The 22,531-nt window shown below is 35.6% G+C and overlaps 1 protein-coding gene across 2 annotated transcripts in view; it reads left to right on the top strand.

Moving 5' to 3' along the window:
• Window positions 1–6,649: 6,649 nt before the first annotated feature.
• Window positions 6,650–22,531, top strand: part of abca12 (ATP-binding cassette, sub-family A (ABC1), member 12) — an 89,988-nt gene continuing 74,106 nt past the window's right edge. For both annotated transcript variants that reach the window (XM_067444325.1, XM_067444324.1), the window contains exons 1-12: window positions 6,650–6,869; window positions 7,696–7,777; window positions 8,282–8,375; window positions 13,299–13,467; window positions 14,655–14,782; window positions 14,876–14,940; window positions 15,306–15,479; window positions 15,594–15,787; window positions 16,576–16,694; window positions 19,825–19,922; window positions 21,136–21,267; window positions 21,888–22,057. In XM_067444325.1, coding sequence (XP_067300426.1) covers window positions 7,709–7,777; window positions 8,282–8,375; window positions 13,299–13,467; window positions 14,655–14,782; window positions 14,876–14,940; window positions 15,306–15,479; window positions 15,594–15,787; window positions 16,576–16,694; window positions 19,825–19,922; window positions 21,136–21,267; window positions 21,888–22,057 — 1,412 coding nt within the window. In that variant the 5' untranslated portion in view covers window positions 6,650–6,869; window positions 7,696–7,708. The remainder of the gene's footprint in view (window positions 6,870–7,695; window positions 7,778–8,281; window positions 8,376–13,298; window positions 13,468–14,654; window positions 14,783–14,875; window positions 14,941–15,305; window positions 15,480–15,593; window positions 15,788–16,575; window positions 16,695–19,824; window positions 19,923–21,135; window positions 21,268–21,887; window positions 22,058–22,531) is intronic.

The raw sequence follows: 22,531 nt of genomic DNA, 5'->3' as shown, positions 1-22,531 counted from the left end.
ACTAGTAGTATTGTAGTCAAGACAATCTAATCCAAGACGAAACCATTTGCAGTCATGCTCATATTTGATAAAACTGCTCTTGTGATATTGCTTAATTATATCATGTTATATAAAAATCAAGCAATTTTTTGCAAGCATATCTTGAATTTTGTGGGCATTTGTGTTAATTTTGGAGACATGTTTGATTTCTGACCCGACACAACAGTAACAAAATAAATAAAATTAGAAGCAAGTTATTGTTTGCTTTCGAAGCAGGAAGTTTTACATTCAATCATGATGTTCACAACAAATAAGACCAGCACCAGCAATTTAGTGATATCCCCACAGTGGTCTTCACCAGTCTTGAAATAAAATCCCAAGACTGAGACAAGACCAAGGCATTTTAAAAAAATCCAATGCTTTTTAGGAGAGAGTAATAGTACTGTAATCTAATCACACTGTTGGAGATGTAACTGGTAGCTTGTAATAATTACTTTTTTGGAGTAACTTACCCAACACTATATGATAGATAGGCCTACCATGGTATCATATTGATATAATTGTATGTGAAACAGTCTTTTTTTTATGAAGAGTAGACCTACTTCAATGGAGTAGTTATTTGTGTGCTTCAGTGAATTTGTTCTTGTGTTGACTTTTGTTTGGAGAATGTCTTAACCTGCAGTATAATCCTTTAAGTAATAGTGTGACACAGGTGTTGAACTTTCAAATAAAGAGCTTATCAATGGCAAGTGATAAAAATAATACTCATATCTTCAGTGTCAATTCACTGTAGGTATTTTTTTTCCTTGATCCATTTGTGTTTTTGTTCTTTGCACCTACATAAACCCTTACTGTTGTAGTGAGAGATAAACTGTTCCAATCAGTTTTGTTTAGAACTGAATCGCGAACCCATTTGACCGGTTCACTAGCCTGTTGGTTCACCGAAAAGAACAGATTCAAATCTTGATTAATTCGCTGTATCTGCTGAAAACAGTCAAATATTTTAAAAACTAATGGCACCACTAGTGGCCACCACCTTGCTACTAAGAAATGTGGAATAGGCTACTTTTGTTACTGTAAAAATATATGATTAACAAAATGAATGCGACAGTTCTACTGCCATTAAAAACGTAGCTGCATAACTTAAAAATAGCGCTACCACCACGCCGAAATATAAACTACACATGGAGTGCAAACAACAATGAAACTCACTGCTTAACTACCACAAGTTTCAGCTAGTTAGCTAGTCACGAATGTTTCCCGAAACCATACTGTTGCAAATTTGTCGTTCAACCACACGCAGGTGGTGGAGTAAAGCGTTTAAGGAATTTTTTTTTGGGATCGAATACATGCTTAGCATTTTTTGCTAAATTATACATGGCACCTGAGGACTAATTGTTATTTTTCTCAGACATTTATTTCCAGATTTAAATAGGCCCTTTCTTACGCACAAGAGCACGTCCGCTCTTCAAAAAAGGTGCTTTATATTTTGTTTTTATTGCATAATTATAAATCAGCCTACAGGAAAGAAAATAATAATAAAATAAATAATATATATATATATATATATATATATATATATATATATATATATATATATATATATATATAGTGTATACACACGCTCACCTAAAGGATTATTAATATTGTGTTTAACCCCCTTCGCCTTCAGAACTGCCTTAAAGGGGTACTTCAGCGCTGGGAAGATGAATCTGTATTTAAACTGGGTCATCAGTGCAGTAGAAATGTGAAATTATTTTTGAATTTGGTGTCTTCTAGACTGAGAAAAGACAGAAAATGTATTTTTGTCCCATGGGGATGAAAGACTACAATTCCCAGAATGCTTCGCTACCCTGTGCCATTCCCAACGCCACCAACTTGATTACAGTGACTGAGTTAGAGGAGACACTACAATTAAAAACTGAACGTGTCTGTTCAATATAATGAGTGAGTCACCGCGCGAGTATCACAGCACTGAGCACTAACTGCAGGAGTGATGAGAGCTGAGGTAATCGCGACTACACTCGCGGCATACATTCACAACGCGAGTTCAGTCTGGCGCGTTTCAGTTCATGCCTTTACAAGCTTAACTTTCATAGAAATTAATTTGAGAAGTTAAAAGACTTACATTGCACACCACAGCTCCATTTAAATGAGTGCCTGTAGCTGCCAGCTGAGCTCTCCCTGCCAGCTGAGTGTGATCTCCATCCCCCATGCGCGGATTCAAAACATGCAGAAATGGCTCCCTCTGCTGGCTGTAGTCTTTAGCCTTTGGGCAAACATTCCTCCTATGATGCAAAAATCATCAATTTGCATCATAGGAGGAATTTTTCCAGAAATAAAATGCATAAATCTCTTGTCTCAGGGAGATATGAGGGGGAAAAGCACAATAATTTGAATATACTCCAGGGTTTCTACTGATACAAAGCCATATGCTAATCGCTGAAGTAACCCTTTAATTCTACGTGGCATTGATTCAACAAGGTGCTGAAAGCATTCTTTAGAAATGTTGGCCCATATTGATAGGATAGCATCTTGCAGTTGATGGAGAGTTGTGGGATGCACATCCAGGGCACGAAGCTCCCGTTCCACCACATCCCAAAGATGCTCTATTGGGTTGAGGTCTGGTGACTGTGGGGGCCATTTTAGTACAGTGAACTCATTGTCATGTTACAATAAACCAATTTGAAATGATTCAAGCTTTGTGACATGGTGCATTATCCTGCTGGATGTAGCCATCAGAGGATAGGTACATGGTGGTCGTAAAGGGATGGACATTGTCAGAAACAATGCTCAGGTAGTCCGTGGCATTTAAACGATGCCCAATTGGCACTAAGGGGCCTAAAGTGTGCCATGAAAACATCCCCCACACCATTACACCACCACCACCATCCTGCACAGTGGTAACAACTCATGATGGATCCATATTGTCATTCTGTTTACGCCAAATTCTGACTCTACCATCTGAATGTCTCAACAGGAATCGAGACTCATCAGACCAGGCAACATTTTTCCAGTCTTCAACTGTCCAATTTTAGTGAGCTTGTGCAAATTGTAGTTTCTTTTTCCTATTTGTAGCGGAGATGAGTGGTACCCGGTGGGATCTTCTGCTGTTGTAGCCCATCCGCCTCTAGGTTGTGCATGTTGTGGCTTCACAAATGCTTTGCTGCATACCTCGGTTGTAACGAGTGGTTCTTTAACTTAAAGTTGCTCTTCTATCATCTTAAATCAGTCGGACCATTCTCCTCTGACCTCTAGCACCAACAAGGCATTTTCACTCACAGAACTGCCGCATACTGGATGTTTTTCCCTTTTCAAGCCATTTTTTGTAAATCTAGAAATAGTTGTGCGTGAAAGTCCCAGTAACTGAGAAGATTGTGAAATACACAGACCGGCCCGTCTGGCACCAACAACTATGCCACGCTCAAAATGGCTTAAATCACCTTTCTTTCCCATTCTGACATTCAGTTTGGAGTTCAGGAGATTTTCTTGACCGGGACCACAACTATCATGTGATTGGTTGATTAGATAATTGCATTAATGAGAAATTGAACAGGTGTTTCTAATAATCCTATAGGTGAGTGTATATATTTACAGAACAATGAACGTGGGGATACAGAGAAGAAAATAAAAATGAATTACAATTTAACTTAAATTTGTTCTATACGGGATGTTTTCAAAGCTTTATTATTGGAGGGGATTTTTAAGAGATAATAACAATAATTGTAAATCATAAGCAAATACTTTGCAGTTAGGTTTTAAATTAAGGTAATTTGCTTTGTGAATATGATGAATTTGTGAATTTGAATGATGTGAATTTACCCATCATACAAATAAAGTTTAAGACATCAACTATCTCTTTACTTTCAGAAATGCCAGAGTGAAAAACAACTTTAGTAATAGAAGATACAAGGGTAATAACGATGAATACTTTTTAGGTAGATTTATTTTGTTATTATTAATTAAGAATTTGTTTGGCACCATACCTTATGAAATGTAACATTTGGGAAAAGTGCCAACCATTTCCCATAAACGAATAATTACTAACCATGATGAAGTTCCTTTAAAATGTATTTATATCCTACATTTAACATCTAGGACATTAACAACAAAACAAATTAGCAGGGATAGTCTTTGCAAGCTTAAAATAGTTCTGTTTTGATGCATTTATACCATAGTTCACTTAAATGTTTATAAGAATGTAAGTCTCCATTTTTATTTACCAAGTCTGAAACATAAACATTGCCCTTATCATTGCCCATCAGAGGCCTGTTGCATGAAGCTAGCTGAACTGAGTTTCAGAGTAGGTTTAGAGTTGACAAATCCAGATAAATCCAACCTGGTTTAGATCAAGTTCTCAAAGTTTCTCAAAGCTCGGTATGAACTTCCTCTGTCAACTCAGGTTTAATTCAGTTAGTGATCAACTCTCAAGCATGTGCACCTGACAGTGTGACAGGTGTGGCAAACAGCCAATCACAGTGTCCGTTTGATTCACTTCTCTTCTGAAGATTGAGAGATCGTTTTGAAAATTATCATGAAATTAAGGCAGGAACTGTTTACAAGGCAGGAATAAACACTGCTGATGCAGCGAAAGATTGAGAAGGCAGTTAAAGAATATCTGACTAGGCTATATCAATGGATGATGTGAATCAAAGAAATATGCCTAATAATTATAGGTTCACAAAGAGCTCAAATTAATACATGTTGTTTAAAATAATTATTAATGCATGTATTATATTTATATTACTATTTGGCTACTTGTCAATTAATATAATATTTATATTAACATATTATATGAATTAAAAGTGATTATAATGACTTTACTTGCAGCTGATTGGCCCAGTTTGGGTTTGTGATCTCTACGCCAGAATAAAACCTGCTCCAGAGCAGGTTAGCTGTGTAGTGTAAATTACCATGGTGATGAACACTGATTAAAACCAATCCACCTTCTTGAGCCCAAAAAAACAGAGTTTGCTAGCCTAGAAATCTAGACGCACCCTAGCGGCAGCAAATTTAATTTGCCCGCGAGTGTCTAGCAACTCTCAATACCCTTCTGAGCTGTATTCCCCTAACTCTTGCCGGGCCAATCACATCGTGTATAGAGTCGGTGGACGGGGGCCATTATGACGACGGCCTGAGTTGCGTTTGCGTGCTTCTAGTAAACACAGAAACTGGCGAATGGCGGTCTTTCGAATCAGCTTTGACCGCGACTCTGGAAGACTTGGAGTTAAGCTTTTCTCTGAGAAAAGAACAAAGAACGGCACTGAAGTCATTCTTATAAAGGGAAGATTTGTTCGGAGTTTTGCTGACCGGATACGGCGAATGTTTAATCTATCAACAAGCTCTGCTTCACCTTCGTTGCTCTGGTTGGTTGTAGCGCTATCCTATCGCGTGCAGAGGGAGTTTGAAAGACAACCGTTTATCCCGCCCCTCAGATTGAGCCCTGTCTATGGTGAGTTTCCAGACCAAACATCTTGATGTGGGTCTGGCTTGTCAGGCTAAGAGTTTGCTCAAACTAATCTTAAACTTACCTGGGTAACAAGTAAAACCAGCTTTGTGCAACAGGCCAGAAAAATGATTTACAAGCTGATATGATTATTCCATATGATATGCGAAGGCAAATTGTGTTTAAAGATCAGCTTCCATGACTCAAGAGCTTGCTTATGAAAGTTTCATAGTCATTTACATACATTTAAATTCACAAGAAAGCAAAAACTTTTAATAACAAATTAGGAATCCAGAACCAGATTGAGTTCCCCTTTAAACATTTTTTAACCAATTTATTTTAAAAACCTAGTAGAAAAGTCTAAAACATTCAAACCTCCTTTTGAGTATGGTTGTGTTAGAGATTTCCTGCTGATGTTCTACTTTATTTTTCCAAATAAAAAAAAAAGTAGAGTCAAAAGATTTACAGGTGGCAGGCTGCTAGAATCAACAAAAAGAGAAAGATACAAAGCATGACATTTCTATAACCATAAACTAAAAAACCTTTTGGTAAAATTAAATTCAGGGTGGAAATTCAAAGACATTCTTTCCTTAAGGTGCTTTAAATCTATTGACAAACTAAAAGACATAAATTACATTTGTATGTAGGCCCTACTCGAAATAAAATATATGGAATGTCAGATTTCTTATTATTTTGCTCAAGATAAGGATATATTCAGTCCACATGTCATGCAAACAAGAAACTTGCTTCACAGCTCGAGAGCTGTTGCAATCACACAAGTGTGCGATGCGGTTTGTGAAAGTTCGTTGCTGAAGCAGATAACGACGGAACTTGCGTCGACTATTTGCTGACGATGCTTTTGGGAAACGCAACCTGTTTAGCTACTAAAACAACTAAGTTAGTTAGCCTACTTTTAAAGACAGGCGTCGCTACACGTCGACAATACATTTATTAATAGTTTCCATATATTTTAAAAGATATGCCTTCGTTATTGCCTGTATATTGTTTAGTTATCCATTCAGACATCTTCAGTCTCGGCCTCCTTCTATTCTCAAATGTGAACACGATACTCATTTTCAACGATTGCGTATGTGTGCTCTCTCTCCAACACACACATACACAGAAGACGGATGGAATCTTCAAACCGGTCATACAAGCTGTGTGTGAAACACCCGCCTCTCACCTGTGCAGTCATGAGAGAGAAGTCTATTACTGGATATCACTGACAAACAGCTGACGAGAGGATAAACGGTTCTTATACGGCACATTATTAACATCAACATACACAGCCTACTTGATTTTCGTTGTTATTATACATTTTTCTTCAGGTGGAAAATCACATGGAAAGAGCTCTTTGCTAGGAATAACCTAGCAAAATGCCGTCATTATATCAAACGCATCGGACCCAATAACGATACACTAAATTCAACTCAGACTAAACAAGGTAAATATAACTTTCTCCATTATTTTAGTGGTCAAGTTCTGATATCTGTTGTCTACCTAAAGATTCATCACTTTTTTAGGTACGATAATAAAGTGAGTAACTGAGATTCAATCATAAATGTCAACAATACAATATTAATTACCTTGTCCTGACATTTCATCCTTATTGTCCTGCCAGACTTACTGCGTATGTGCACATCGATATTTTAAATTAAATATTAGATATAAATGTATATATATATATATATATATATATATATATATATATATATATATATATATATATATATATATATATATATATATAGTAATGGACGAAAAAGTAAAGGCTGATTGTGTGTTAAAACCTAGTTTTTCAAGTTTTTAAAAACAATCAGACTTTTTTTTTAAAGTTTGTGTTTATGTGTATTTGTTAATTATTTTATTACATTTATTGATATTAATTAAAATTGCATCTATATAAATAATAAATGTCATTATAATTTTTGCTCAACAAACCAGAGACTGTTAAAGAATAACATTCTCATTTGGCAGAGAATCAGTTGATCAGTTAGATGTTGAAGCTTGATCATATTCACTATTACCCAGTCATTAATAATTACCTTAAGGGAATTATTATTGCCATTTATGTTTGATTGCGCAATTGGTAGTATAGTGCAATTGATCTTGAAACATACAGTGCGTACTACTTTAACTTGACCTTACTTTACACTTTTGCTTAGCACGTCATAACATAATATGTTAATATTCCCCCATAAATAAGCTTTGCATCTGAGTCAATGCTGGAATTACTGAATATCTTTAACATATCTTTTTGTTTCTATCAGAACCTCTCCTCTGATGGCCTCCTTCTTGAAACAGTTACGACTTCTTCTCTGGAAAAATGGCCTTGGTGTTATCCGGCAGCCAGTGAGTAAATGCAAATTGTACAATTGGAGATTCTCATTCTTTATCTATGTCTATAGAAGGAAATCCAATTCATTTATATATATGGTTTCCAAAAAAAAGCTTTATGCCTGTCCATCTAAAATGATATATGATGCCTGCACTGAGCATAGATTCTGGAGTTCTGTGGGTTTCTGCCCAATTATAATATACAGACTTTGCATAACACATACTGTATTTCCATATTGAATGTTAAAATGTAAGAGTAAGTTCTACACACATTTTGTCTTCTTGTTAGCTGATTTGGTTGCATTACTGCTATTGTAAATTGACTTAATACTTGAAGCTGTGTTGTACAGTTGGACGGTAGTTTTTAGATTATCTGTGCTGTATTGCTTTAATATTGTTTGTATTATTAAAACATGTTTTGTTATATGTTTCAGAAGATTTTAGTACACAGATGTCTTATAATATGTTTAGTACAATAAATCCAAAAGTGACGGGACATTTGTTTGTTGATGTTTTCAGGCCTGGTCACTGGCTCTTCTTATCTGGCCACTTGTGATCTTTATCATCTTGGCGGTCACCCGTTCACAATTCCCTCCAAAACTCAGAGACACCTGTATGTACCTCTATTACACTACATCCTACAGTATATGTATGTAGATTGCAAAAGGAACTCAACAGTACTTTGTAGTGATCACAGTGACATGATAGACCAAAGGCATTCTGGTTTGTTTAAAGATAGTTTAGGTTCTGTGTTCCTAATTAAAGGGTTGTGGTTTCAATCCTGAGAAGTTATGGATTTACTGAGATCACAATCCGGCTTTATTAATATTATATCCTCAAGCAACACACTTATCCTCAGGTTAGCTAATGGGGACTGTCATTGCACTTAGTGTACTGTAACTTCCATCCTCTGAAGCGTGTCTGCTCATCTGCAAGGAGCAGTAGCATTGTTGATGCTTTTATTCATGGTTTGATGGGGATATATGCAGATGAAAATATTTGACTTCCTATTTAAATATGTGTTATATGATGCAGATCTTAAGTAGGCTGATGCTACAGATCTCTTGAGAACATTTGTTGTTATCCACTACGTCTTGCTTGGGAATGTTCTAGACCAGTGTCTTATATTTACGTAATAGATGCCCAGCAGCTATTCTCTCAATCTACATTACATTATAATGCTTTACATTATCCATCTGCCTCAAGCTTTCTTAAAATATGATATGGGATGAACTGGTAAAAAGACATATTCTCTGACTTTGATGTAATCTTTCGCTTTAAGCTGTCTGTCCTTTGGGAGTTTTCTGTTATTTCGCGTCTCTTTTGAGGATTGGGTTGTTAGGCCTGGTCTTTCCCATAAGTAGCTCCCTTATGCCTTGCAGTATTCTGCACAGGCAGACTCAAGTGTTTGTCTAATTGTATATGCATCCATTAGAAACTCATTTGATAATGTGAGAAAACAAGTGCTTAATCTCAGCGGTAAACCATTCTGACCTCCACTAATTCTAGTTGGCTTGTTTTCCTTCATTTCTGCATAGAGGAGAGATGTATAGATAAAAAGGAAACAAAATAAAATATCATTGTTAGAAGAAAAACATTCTGTCTAAATATTAGGTTAATAGTTAAGTGAATATCCTAGCCACTCTTTTCCATAAAGAGTAAATAATGAAATGTGACGCATTGTCATCGGTTTTTGGCCAAAGCATAGTATACCTGTACAAATCTGTAATGCCTGAATATATATAATATCACATCTGTTATTACAGTATAATTTACTAATTACTAATTTAACACTCCTGTGCTGTACTTACATTTTTGGTATTTCATTTTTCACTTCATTGGAATGGTACGAAACTTGGTAAAGGTTTTGGCATGTGCTATGAAAAAAAAAAAAACATGACTATGATTTGAAAAGTTTAAATGGTCCTGAAAAAAATTGGCACATTTGTACTGGTAGTGGTGAAAAATGACTGCTTTGGAAACAAATGGGAGAATTTCATCTAGTGGAAACATTTGGTCTTACTTAAATTTTTCTTTTTTTTTAGATACCAACCTCAAATTTAAAACTAACTTGTTTAGATTTATGATTTTGATTTTCTCAGTTTAAGTCCAACATGTTTTGGAAAATATATATTTTATATAACATTTTAAAATTGTAAGAAAATATTTAAAAAATCACTATTTTGAATTTTCAATTTCGTACTAAAAAAGTGATTAACATATAATAAATTGATCATAACTATTCCATAATATATTTTAGCACAATAAAATCTCCTAGAAATACAAAATATTTAATATATTTTTTTTTAATTAAATTAAATATAGTGAAACGTGAACATCACCATAGAGCGAATGCAACAGTCCTTGTTAGTATTACCTCATGTTTAAACACAAAAGAAACCTGTTGAACACAAAAGAAGATAATTTAAAGAATGTCGGAACTAGACAATTGATGGCTAGGAAGTCAATTCTCATATTCTTCTTTTGTGCTTAGCAAAAATAAGGAACTCATACAGGTTTGAAGCAGCTTGGAGGTGAGGAAATGATGACAGAATTTTCATTTTTTGGTGAACTACCCCTTCAATAAAACTTTCTCTTCTATTTCAAAAAGTTGCAGTGATCAAACACAGTATGCTTGTCACACCCCAAGAAGCTAATGGCATGTTTGTTTTATATCAATCTCTATGGCTTTGGTTCATTCAAACACTATTTGCTTGGCAAACATTGCATAAGGTCAATAATCCATACAGTATGAATCCTTTTAAGTGGTCATTCTTAGTCTACAGTAGTGTATGTTTTGTCTCATGGCATTGTGTTTGTTCAAAAAACTATTGCCATTGAAAGTCCTATAACATAAAACCAAATCAAACATTCTCCCTCCCCTGGAAAAGAAAAACCAACCCAGGTTGAGAAAAACAAGATTGAGATCTCATTTTTTTCCCCAGATAGCAATGCGATTATATTGAGAATACATGTCCTGAGAAAAAGTACCTGTTAATGCGTTTCCTCTTAGAGTTTCAGAGGACACCCAGTGCCACAAACTCTGCTCAGATTTGCCAAGAGGCTGTACATAACATATATAGAATATTTCAATATAAGCTTTACTTCAAGACAAAATGATGTGAGCTATTGTAAGAGTAAAAGTTTAGCACAATATGTAAAAGATGAAATCTGACATTATATTTGAATATTTGTGGATATAAGTTAATAAAAAAAGCTTTATTTTTAAATTCCTAAAGTTTTCTTAGGATTGAAGCCCCAAGAAAACCCACAAGTAAATATTACACTATCAAACCTTTTTCCGAATTACTAATTTTTGAATGATTGCTGTCAATTCCACGAATCCCTTTCAGCAGTGTTTCTAAAGCAATATATGTGTCACACTTTATATTAAGGTGCAGTTGTCACTATTAACTAACTATTAACTACAATAAATTCCTAATTGTTAGTAAGGTAATTGTTAATCCAGTGGATAAGGGATGTAGAATATGGTCATGCAGAATAAGGCACTCAAATGTGCTTTATAAGTACTAATAAACAGCCAATATCTATGCATGCAAATAAACATCTAGTTAATAGTGAGAATCTAACCCGAAACTAAAATGTTACCATTGTCATTCGCACAACATACATATGTTGTTGTATAGGCTTACATATGTCACGTAATATAGAGTTACATATATTAATACAGTGTATATTTTTGTAAGATTCACTTGAGCTTTTGGGGATCATTCCACGGTCTGCTGATAGTAATTTGTTAATACTTTCACACTTTTAAGTTCAATTTTGATGAGGTATGGTTGAGGAGTGAGGAAAATAATGTCCCCTACTCGTACAGTTGTTGCCAGTGCTTAGTATTGTATTTGTAGACAAAACACATAGATGCAATTAAAATGTTGTCGTTCTCTTCCTGGAAAGCATACCAATTGATGATTCATCTTGTCCATCTGGGGTGTGTACCATTTCTGCTCAATTAAAGATATTCCATGTACCTGCCATTGACTAGTAATAGCAAGTAGAATTATGAATTTGATATGTCCAGAGGTGGACAGTAACTACATTTACTTGAGTACTGTACTTAAGTACACTTTTTGAGTATCTGTACTTTACTGGAGTATTATTTTTTCTGGAAACTTATGACTTTTACTTCACTACATTTGAAAGACAAATATTGTACTTTTTACTCCACTACATTTCTATCTAGGTCGAAAGTCGTTTCTGTAGCAGCTCTGAAAGTCTGAGGACTTTTTTTTAGTGTGGTTGTTTCAGACAGTCTGTCAGGAATCACTCTTATAGGGTCATATACATTTTCCCAACTTTTTTTGAACACTGATCAGTTCATAGCAAAATGGAAGAAGACAGTTCTTAGGCACAAGTGTGTGTACCCATAGCCATACTTTGAAAGTATGTTACAGTTTAAAAAAAATCAAGATTTGTTTAGTTGGCATACACTTGGTGCATGTCTTATAAAATATTACAAATATAAACGTCTGGGAGAAAGAGAAGAGTAAAGTTGGGAGCATATCAGATGTGTATCAGTGTATTGGTTCTGTGTATTCGGCCTTAAAGTGACATCAGCTTTATAAAGAGCTTTGTAACTTTTGTACAAGTATTTAAATAAGTTAGTCATATGCTAGTATGTCAGATTGAGCGTCACTGACCGGCTTAAACCATGATGGCATAATGTGCATTTATAGAACAATAATAAAATAATGCATTGGCATAAAAAAGGAAATTTACTTTTATACTTAAGTACTTTTGAAAACAAATACTTCTGTACTTTTACTTGAGTAAAAATCTGTTTTTACAACTTTCACTTGTAACGGAGTAATATTTGACCAGTAGTACTGTTACTTTTACTCAAGTAATAGAGTTGTGTACTTTGTCCACCTCTGGATATGTCCTGTCAATGTCCTAGCCTGACAAGCCAGACCCACATCAAGATGTTTGGTCTGGAAACTCACCATTGACAGAGCTCAATCAGAGGGGCGGATAAACGGTTGTCTTTCAAACTCCCTCTGCACAGCGTGCACACAATTGAATAGCGCTACAACCAACCAGAGCAACGTGAAACGGAGCTAGTTGACAGATTCAACTTTCGCCGTGTCCAGTCGGCAAAGCTCCGAACACATCTTCCCTTTTTAAAAATGACTTCAATGCCGTTCTTTGTTCTTTTCTCAAATAAAAGCTTAACCAAGTCTTACATAGTCGCTACCAAAGCTGATTTAAAAGATTGTCGTTCGTCAGCAGTACGTGGAACCCGCCCACCGACTCTATACACAATGTGATTGGCCTGACCAGAGTTTGGTTTTTACAGCTCAGAAGTGTATTGAGAGTTGCTAGACGACACTCGCGGCAGATTAGATTTGCTGCTGCTAGGGTGCGTCTAGATTTCTAGGCTACTAATGTCCTGTTTCAACAGGAAATATCTTAACACAAGAAGAAAAACTGTGTCCAACAAGCCATGTCATGGGATATCCTTAACAATGAAAGTAACAAACCTCTGAGAAATTGAACACTGCTCTGTTTCTTTCAGGCTATGTGGCACCGAAAAACCTTCCGAGCACCGGATTCTTCCCTTTCCTGCAGACGCTCATGTGTAGCACCGACAGTTCATGCACCGGCAAATCCTACCTTACACAACCGCAGTCCAAATCCAACTGGTACACAGGTCATCGTCGCCGAAGGGATGCTGAATCTCACAGGTAATGCATGTCTTGCTTGCTTCTGTGTAAAATAACTAATTTCCAGAACAACCCCCACCAACAAAGTTGTTTCATGTAGCACCATGCTATTAAAAAGTCTGAGTCATTTTTTGTTTTTAATTCCATATTAAGTGTGTAATGATGATCAGGTGTGATATTTCTGACCCAGCACCTTAATGTGCCTTAGATGTCTGATAAAGATGACTCAGTTCACCTCCATTTTAATGCATCACTGATGAGATAATAATGTATCTCATGGCAAAATACTGCACCTCCTGTGACATCACTGTTTCCTTTACCTCAGTATTCATAATGTAGTGTACTCAGTATTCATAAAGTTAAGAATACCCTTATTTTTCACATGACTAGCAAGTGTTTGACTGTTTAATGGAGGAATATTTACTAAATCAATAGTTTCTTTGCTTCTGCGGTGTGTGTGTGTGTGTGTGTGTGTGTGTGTGTGTATAATGTCCAGGTTGAGTCAACAAACAAAATCTTTCTAGTCATTGTTGCAAATGTTTGCTTGATGCTATGTGCTATTTCAAGTGGACTTGAATCCTGCTACTTATACATATTTTTGATAATGTATAAAAAGTTTTCATTTTAAAAATGTCAAAGCTGCTCTTTTCCATTTAGTCTCCTTGCTTCCATAATTTTTTTTTTTTTAAATATTGTACTTACATATACAAAAAATATATATATTTAAAAATGTTCAGTGGCACACCTCAAAAAAGTAAAATACATTACTCTTTAACAATAAGGTTTGTTAGTTTAGCGAGTTCATATAGTTGAATAAATGTATAAAAGGGAGGTAGGGCAGAAACTCCCATGGTGACATTCCTCTTCACTGCTTTTTAAAAATCTGTTTCTTTCTTTTATGTGTAGGCTTGTGCAAAACATCAGAATTTACGTAACCTGTATTTGCTGAATACATAATCAGATGTTATATAACCATTTATGATAGTATATTTGCTACATTTTAATAACAAAAGTTCTTGTAGTTCTTGTATATATATATATATATATATATATATATATATATATATATATATATATATATATATATATATATTTATATATATTTATATATATATATATATATATATATATATATATATATATATATATATATATATATATATATATATATATATATATATATATATATGGTTCTCATTTTATTTCAGTCTACCAGCACTGCTCCACGGTTTACCTCCACTGGCCCATCTACAGAAGGGAGGACTGGTTCACTCAATCCTGAAAAGGGACACGTCAGATCATCCTGAGCTCTTAAAGATATGGGACAGAATGCTCAGTATGTGCAGTATCGTCAGTCTTTTAATACAACACCACTCAGTTAAAAAATAAAATGGGTTATTAATAATTTTATATGTATTGTTTTTTTAAGATTCCAGCTTTCAAAACATTGCCAATGCGACTTCAGCTTTTAACAACACTGTCCATGTTGATCAGGTTAGTGTTTCCATGTATTTTGAGTACATATTTTATTTGATTTTATAGGAAGAATATGTAAAAGTTAATTATTTACTTTTATTATTTTATAGTTATACAGTCTATACAAAATAAATAAATAATTTATTTAAATAAAAAAAAGTTATATTCAATGTTTGTTGTGCTATTTAAACCTAAAAGTCTCAAAAAATAAGCAAAATCGCACCCCCTCCCCCCTTTTTTGTGATGGTCCATTAAAAAGTAACCGTTATAGTTTAAATGTTTCTGTATATTTTACATGCAATATGGTTACCTGAATATAAACAACCAGGGATATGGCTGGTTATTGTTTTTTCTTTATTTATTCTTTTCATTCTTTGTTGTAGACAATGGAATCTGTTTGGGAGTCAGTGAACATTCTGAAAAAATCCTTATGCAACGTCTCCGTGACTGCCATGAACACATCAGCCAATACCCAGGATCCCTTCAAACAAGGCTTAATAAACTTCTGCAGCTCTAATGACACGGTTCTAGAAGCATCCTTACTAACTCTGAACCAGGTGGGGTTCATAATCAGTCTAGTCACATTATGCCCACAAATGTAAAATGAAAGAGTCATCAAATGAATCATTAGAGATCACGGCCTTTATGTTTATCTGATCACTTGTCACCAGGTGCTGACAGAGATGATGCTCAGTAACCCAACACAATTTATGGAAATGATTGGAGGGACTGTGGTGGTTCTAGATAGTCTTCAACAGGAGACATCAGTCTGGGACTTCTTGCTTGGCCTGCCTGATCTTTTTCTGAAGCCCACAGATGAAGAGAAACTAAAATCTGGGGCAGGGGAATTGGAGAATCTTAAGAAGTGAGTTTTGATTAGATTTCAAATAAAATTGTGTTCACATCGCTCATAAGGTTTGGGCTTAGTATAGCAAGACTCTTCTTAAAAAAAAAAAAAGAGCATAAATGAATAAAATAAATGAATACTTTTATTTAGCATGGATGTATTTCATTGATTAAACGTGACAGTAAAGACATTTATAATGTTACAAAAAATGTCTATTTCAAATAAATGATAGTATATTAAATATTATACTATAAGTATAAATCATAATGTGAATGCAATCAGTGATTACTTTGCCATAACAAGAATAAATTACATTCACAATAACAAATATTACAGTTTTTTTTCTGTATTTCTGATCAAATAAATGCATTTTTGGTGAGTACTTTTAACAACCCCAAACTTTTTGAATGATTGTGTAAATTAAGACTCACCATCATTTTGCTAGTGATAAAATATCTTAGTTAAGTTAATATATGATATTAAGCACTTTACATTGTCAATGCCACACGTGAGAGTAAACTTAGTTTTACACAATTCTGCAATTTGTGTATGACTTTGTGTTTTGAAGTGTACAAAGACAACGTTCAGCCATTTCAGTACCTATTTACTTCTTGTGCTCTTTTTTTGTAGTTCTAGAAATTCCGTATCTACTCTGATATGTAGGTGCGCTACTTAGATTTTGAAATTTTAAGTGTTTTCAAATCACTGCATGTCCACTGTGTGTGACTTGCGTGCACGTAATATTTGTTGTTTTGACTTGACTTGTTTTAAGGAATCTCAGCCTCTCTTTATTTATTTGCATTTAGTGCCTTGACATTCCTCCAGAGAACTTTTCCACAAGCCAACATCTCTACTGCTGTCACAAACCCAGTCATCAATAAAGGCATTGGCTTTCTGAACTACATGGGTGCTTGGAAAGGGAGAGGTATGCTAAACATGTTTTGTGAGCAGCATGCATGGCATTTGCGGTAACCTGTTTACAGTGCTATCATTCTCTTAATTACCTAATAGTCAGAAGAGGAAACTAACTAATTGCAAATACTTTCATTAAATTTCATACATATTTCATTATCGCATGGATGGAGCAAGAAGTGTCTAATGACCGTGCCCCGAAAACATTCAGTTTTTAATTGTAGTGTCTGTTCTCTAACTGAACTAAATGATTTTATGAAAATGAACACAACGATAGGGGCGTTGCTTTTCTCAGTCTAGAAGTCACCAAATTCAAAAATAATTTCACATTTCTACTACATTTTAGTAGAATAATGACCCAGATTAAAAAGTAACCCTTTAAATAACCTCAGCATTAGCAACACCAGTGAAATAAGAGCACATGATTTATCTGTCAGTCAGATGAACGTAAGATTGTAGTTCATAAGTATAGTAACAGGTGGCTCCCAGCAATTGGCCAGAAATTATTATAAGAGCATTTTATTTAACATGTTAAACAGCACCCTACTTTTTTTTGAACTGATACTTTTTATTCATAGTTTTTTAAATTCCCATTATTTATTTGACCGGACCTCTCATTTGCCCTCCTTAAAAAATATTGAAATGATCTTACATGAATAAAACAGTCACTCTTGGCAACAGGGATAGCTTGTTTGTTTTCTCATTGTCACAGCAATTTATGCAAATAATATCATGGTTTGCTTTTTTTTGTAAGAGTGACTCGCCTCGTAGTAACTAGTATATCAGGTTTTTTTAATCTTACTTGAATCAGATTATTTTTCAGTGCTTCTACTTGTACTCAAGTAAATTTTTCTTAAGTAGCATTACTTTTACTTAAAGGGTTACTTCAGCGATTAGCATACTAGCATATTAGTGGATACAACACATTTTTGGCAAAGGCTAAAGACTACAGCCAGCAGAGGGAGCTATTTCTGCATGTTTTCAACCCGCCCATGGGGGGGTGGGATGGCACTCACAGGTCAGCTCGCAGCTGCGGGCATTCATGTAAATCGAGTGGAGCAAAGTGAGTGTTTCAACTTCTCAAATAAATTCCAATGAAAGTTAAGCTTCCAAAGGAATGAACTGAAAATGCGCCAGACTGAACATGCGCTTTGAATGTATGCCACGATCGCATTTACCTCTAGCCTGACGTGGTCATGCTCAATTCTAGTCAGAATATGAGTCTAAAACTGCTCCATTGGGCTGTGATTATGGGGCGTGTTTCAACCGAACCAGGAAAGACATCAACTGGATAGACCTACAACCAATCAGAGCAACGGAGCGCCGTAAACAGAGCTCAACTGCACTGTGTTGCCAAGTCTGCGTTTTCTATGTCCGCGGGTTGAAGCGACTATTATGTGATATATAGACCCATGAGTGCAAATTTTAGCAGCAACCTTGCCTAAATAACACACATTTTACTCCCCAAACACCATTTTATTTCCAGAGAACCTATTGTCTATGGGCTAGTATTTGGCGGGTTTTGTTGTTAAAACTTGGCAACCCTGTCTGCACGTGCGCTGGAATAAACAATCTTTGCCGGTGTTGTAAAAAAAATTAAGAATTTAATGATACACAGAGTACTTACCCAACATAATCATCATTTCTTAAAGAAATTGTGAAAGTGAATGCAGATACAAACAAGCTCTCCGTTTAAGATTTGAACAAATATAATCCAAGCCCCTTTGATGACGTGATGATTACGTTACTGTTTATCATCTGTCCGTCATCGTCTAAAGCCCGCCCTGACGATTTCATTGGTCCGAACAGTTTCTGTTCGGGGATAATTACTCCTCTATGGAGCAAGGCCAGACCGAACTGCCTGACCTAAACATTTTGTGTGCGGGGCTAAATTCGGCTGGCATCCAGGCTAATTTACCTCAGCTCTCATCATGAGAGCTGATTCAGATGAATGTAATCTGTTTCCTGCAGCGTTTGTGCTGTGACACTCCCTCAGTGGCTAAATCACATTATATTAAACAGACACGTTCAGTTTTTAATTGTAGTGTCTGTTCTCTAGCTGAACAGATTTTATGAAAATAAACGCAGTGGGCAAATAATCCAGTAATCCAGTAGCGGTGGCTTTAGGAGTGGCCTCACAGCAAAGCATTCTGGGAGTTGTTGTCTTTCATCCCCATGAGAGAAAAATACATTTTCTGTATTTTCTCATCCTAGAAGGCACCAAATTCAAAAATAATTTCACATTTCTACTACATTAATGACCCAGCTTAAACACAGATTCATGTTGCCAGCTCTGAAGTACCCCTTTAAGTAAAAATTGTAGTACTCTTTCCACCACTACTAATAGTGAGTATAAAATAATGCATTTTAATTTAAGCTGAAGGAAGATTCAAATGTTTTTTCGCTTGTGGCACTCACATCAACAGGCTATATATATATATATATATATATATATATATATATACAAACTAATGTTTAAATTCACGCAGTATTTAAACTTGAATGAAAAGCTCAAATTTGACTCTGTTCATGTCAGATTTGTAGAAGGTTAAACATTGCTGGTTTGAACAATTGCAAGGTTACTATCAATGTGCCATTGAGCAAGGTACATAACCCCAGGTTGCTGGCTGCCAGGTTTCTTACTGCCTTGAGGAAGATGTTGATTATTAGGGGATTTAGAGACCAATAGTCTATTGTCAAACTTGTTTGGACTGCTTTTTCTATGTGCACCACACCCTGTCCTAAAAAAGGTGAACGTCCTACTTGGCATTGTAAAAAATCATCATCACGTTACAATTATATTGTCATAGAAGAAAGCTAAGTGGAGTTTTTAAAGGATTTTATTATTTTAAAAATGTGTTATTTTGATCCCTGTTGAATATGCACAGATAGAGCCATTCATAGGTTGATTTCAACCAAAGGTATGAGTTTAGCACTTGGTTGTTTGACTGCTGGCAGGAGTGTTTAGGAAACCTGTTGTAAAACAGCCAATCTTTACAAATCTCGGAGACTCTGGTGTTTCAACCAGCATTTTCCCCAAAACATGGATTGACGTTCAACTTTCAAGCACATATTACTCCCAGAAGAACTCTCACGTGTTGGTAAAAAGGGCAATCACATATTTCTCTTGTTTTTTTTTATAGATGTGTATGTCAATTTGAGTGATGTTTTGAGCCCAAGCAGCAATGTCAGCTCAGACATAAAGGACATTATCAACCAAATCCACATTCCTCTCGACAAGGTAGGCCTCTCTTTATTTCTCAATGCAGATCCTGTGTTCAAAATATGTTTATCTATCTATGGCCATAGATCCCTGTGGACTTTTAGAACATAAATGTACTTTTTAGAAATGGAACACTTTTCTATAATTGAACTAATTAACACTTTTATATTAATTAAATACACACATTTTCTCACACTTCTCACTGAAAAAATTATGCACAGAAGTGATCCTTATTCATTTTGTATTTCTGCTGATTTCAGCAGAGTTTGGTGTTAGCATGTTGCTAATTTAACAACAACATGATACAACAACATGAAACTTTTGAATGACTTTTTAGTATTTATTCTCACGGATCTTTCACTTATTTTAAATAAATTGACAACTTTACACAAATCTTCATTCAGTTTGAGTAGACTTTGGTGGTTTAGTCTAGCAACAACATGGAATTGTAAAGCTGTGGTCACATTAGTGAAAATTATGCAAAATTAGGTATTTATTTTAATGCCTAATAGTGTAGTGACACAGCTCACACAGAAGTCACTTTCAAACCAAGCAGCTTTCTGTTGTTCAAAGCAGACAAATCAAGTGAATAACTTGAATTTTTGTGAAATCGGCATGGGGAAATCTTGCGCCCTTGTGTGAAATTTCCTATTGCATGGATTCCAGTCAGCGGCGTAAAACCAAATTTTGGGCCCTGGGTACAAACCATCTTGCTGGACCCCCGTACCATGTATGTGTATGTATAGAAAACTGACTTCTAAGGGCCCCCCCCCCTGTCTCGGGCCCTGGTTACTCAGTACCCTTTATCCCCTCAGTCCGACGCCCCTGATTCCAGTAAAAATAAATTTCACCCACCAAAATTCACCAAACAACAGTAAATGTGACCACACCTGATCCATACATTTTATGTATTAGCTTTATACACTAATTATAATCTTTTTTTTTTTTCACTGAGTATTCCGCAGTGCATTAAGGGTCTACCTGCTTTATAAAGGATAAATATAATGCTGTCATGGAATTTGTACAAAAGAAAGCTATAAATCTACCTTTTACTGTCTATCTTTTGGAACATTTTTCACATCGGGAGGATTTGTATTATTCCCTCATGTTGCTTACATAGGCTAGGTTTTGATAGAAACCAACTGTTTTAATTTAATTAGATTATGAGTTTATATAAACGCACAAATAACTTCACAATCCTTCACACTCACACCTATTTTGACCTTCTCAGATTCTAGTGCTGTTCAACGAGGGAGACTTCCGTACCTTTTTGTGTGAACAAAACATTCTCAGTTCCTATTGTTGGAGTTGGGAAGTTGGACAGATATTTCAAGGGATCAATACGTGGAAGGTTGCTGAACAGGTAATTTCTCAGATACTTATATATCTCATTTTCTATTTTTAGAAGTCAGCCATTTGAAATAGCATGAGAAATTCTCAATTGTGGTTCCTCCTGCTTACCTGCTGTCTTGTGGGAAAACACAAAAACATCAGCGCGCATGTTACCTAGGAAACCAGCTCAGTCTAAACACAAAAACAACACATTAACCACGCTGAGACTGAAAAGCATGTATATGGAGCGAGCCTCCAGGGAGCCCCAATTAGATATTCCCCTCACCACAGAGGGGACTCCACAACAATATCCTATCACCATGATTTTACATTCAGAAGGCATGTGACATGTTCGTATGACAAATGCCTTGCTGAGTATTTAGTAGGACTGGTGATTAATCATGTTAATTTAGAGTAATTAAAAATAATACAGACACGTTTTGTGGCTATTTGACCTACTTTTGTTGACCGAATAACCTGTAAAGTTGCTCGAACATGTGTATTGGTAAAAAGCGCTAAACAAATAAAGATATGTTGATGATATATTTAGAACAAACCCACTTGTCTACTGCATAAATTTCAATTATGCATGATGTTTTAATATGGTAAATGACCGAGCCAGTAACATTTTCATGTCTCATCTGCCTGCAGGTGCTGTTGGCCTGGAGTCAGACCTCTGCCTCGGCAGACCTGGCCTTCACAAAGGACGTGTTCAGCAGCTTACTGGGCCTAATCTCTCCATCAAGCATGGAGGCTTTTCTCAAACACAGCAGGTCGCAGCTCAGCAGTGATGCCCAGCCACAGAGCCTAGGGGAACAATTGTATGTCAACCTAGATGATTTTGCATTTGTTTAGATGGAGTTAGACGCAGTAATGAAATGAGAAACGGATCTGTTTTCTCTAACAAAAGTTAGTTTTACTTCAGGATCCATATTTCATGTTGGTGGGAGTCAAGTGAGGTGTAGGTGCATACTGCATAGTTTTTTGGACATGGATGTGATGGCATCTGCCAAATCTGGTTTGATGAAGAGATTTTTGTGCTTGAATACTGCAGAACACCTACATGGAGCAATTGTTTTGAGCTTTTATCTTAAACAGATTTTAAAAACCTGATATAGTTTACCATAGATTTTTCAAAAATAGCCACAGAAGCTGGCATTGAACAACAAACAAACAAACATGGTGCAGTTGCATGTTATTGCAGGCTTAACAAGAGAATTTATAGACTAGATGTGTTTGTCATAAAAACTTATTTTATATAAAAACGAAACCAAGGTTCTTCATTTTCACTGCCA

Source organism: Pseudorasbora parva, chromosome 5 (genome assembly GCF_024679245.1).
Source record: "Pseudorasbora parva isolate DD20220531a chromosome 5, ASM2467924v1, whole genome shotgun sequence".
NCBI lineage: Eukaryota > Metazoa > Chordata > Actinopteri > Cypriniformes > Gobionidae > Pseudorasbora > Pseudorasbora parva.
This window is presented reverse-complemented; position numbering and strand designations above follow the sequence as displayed.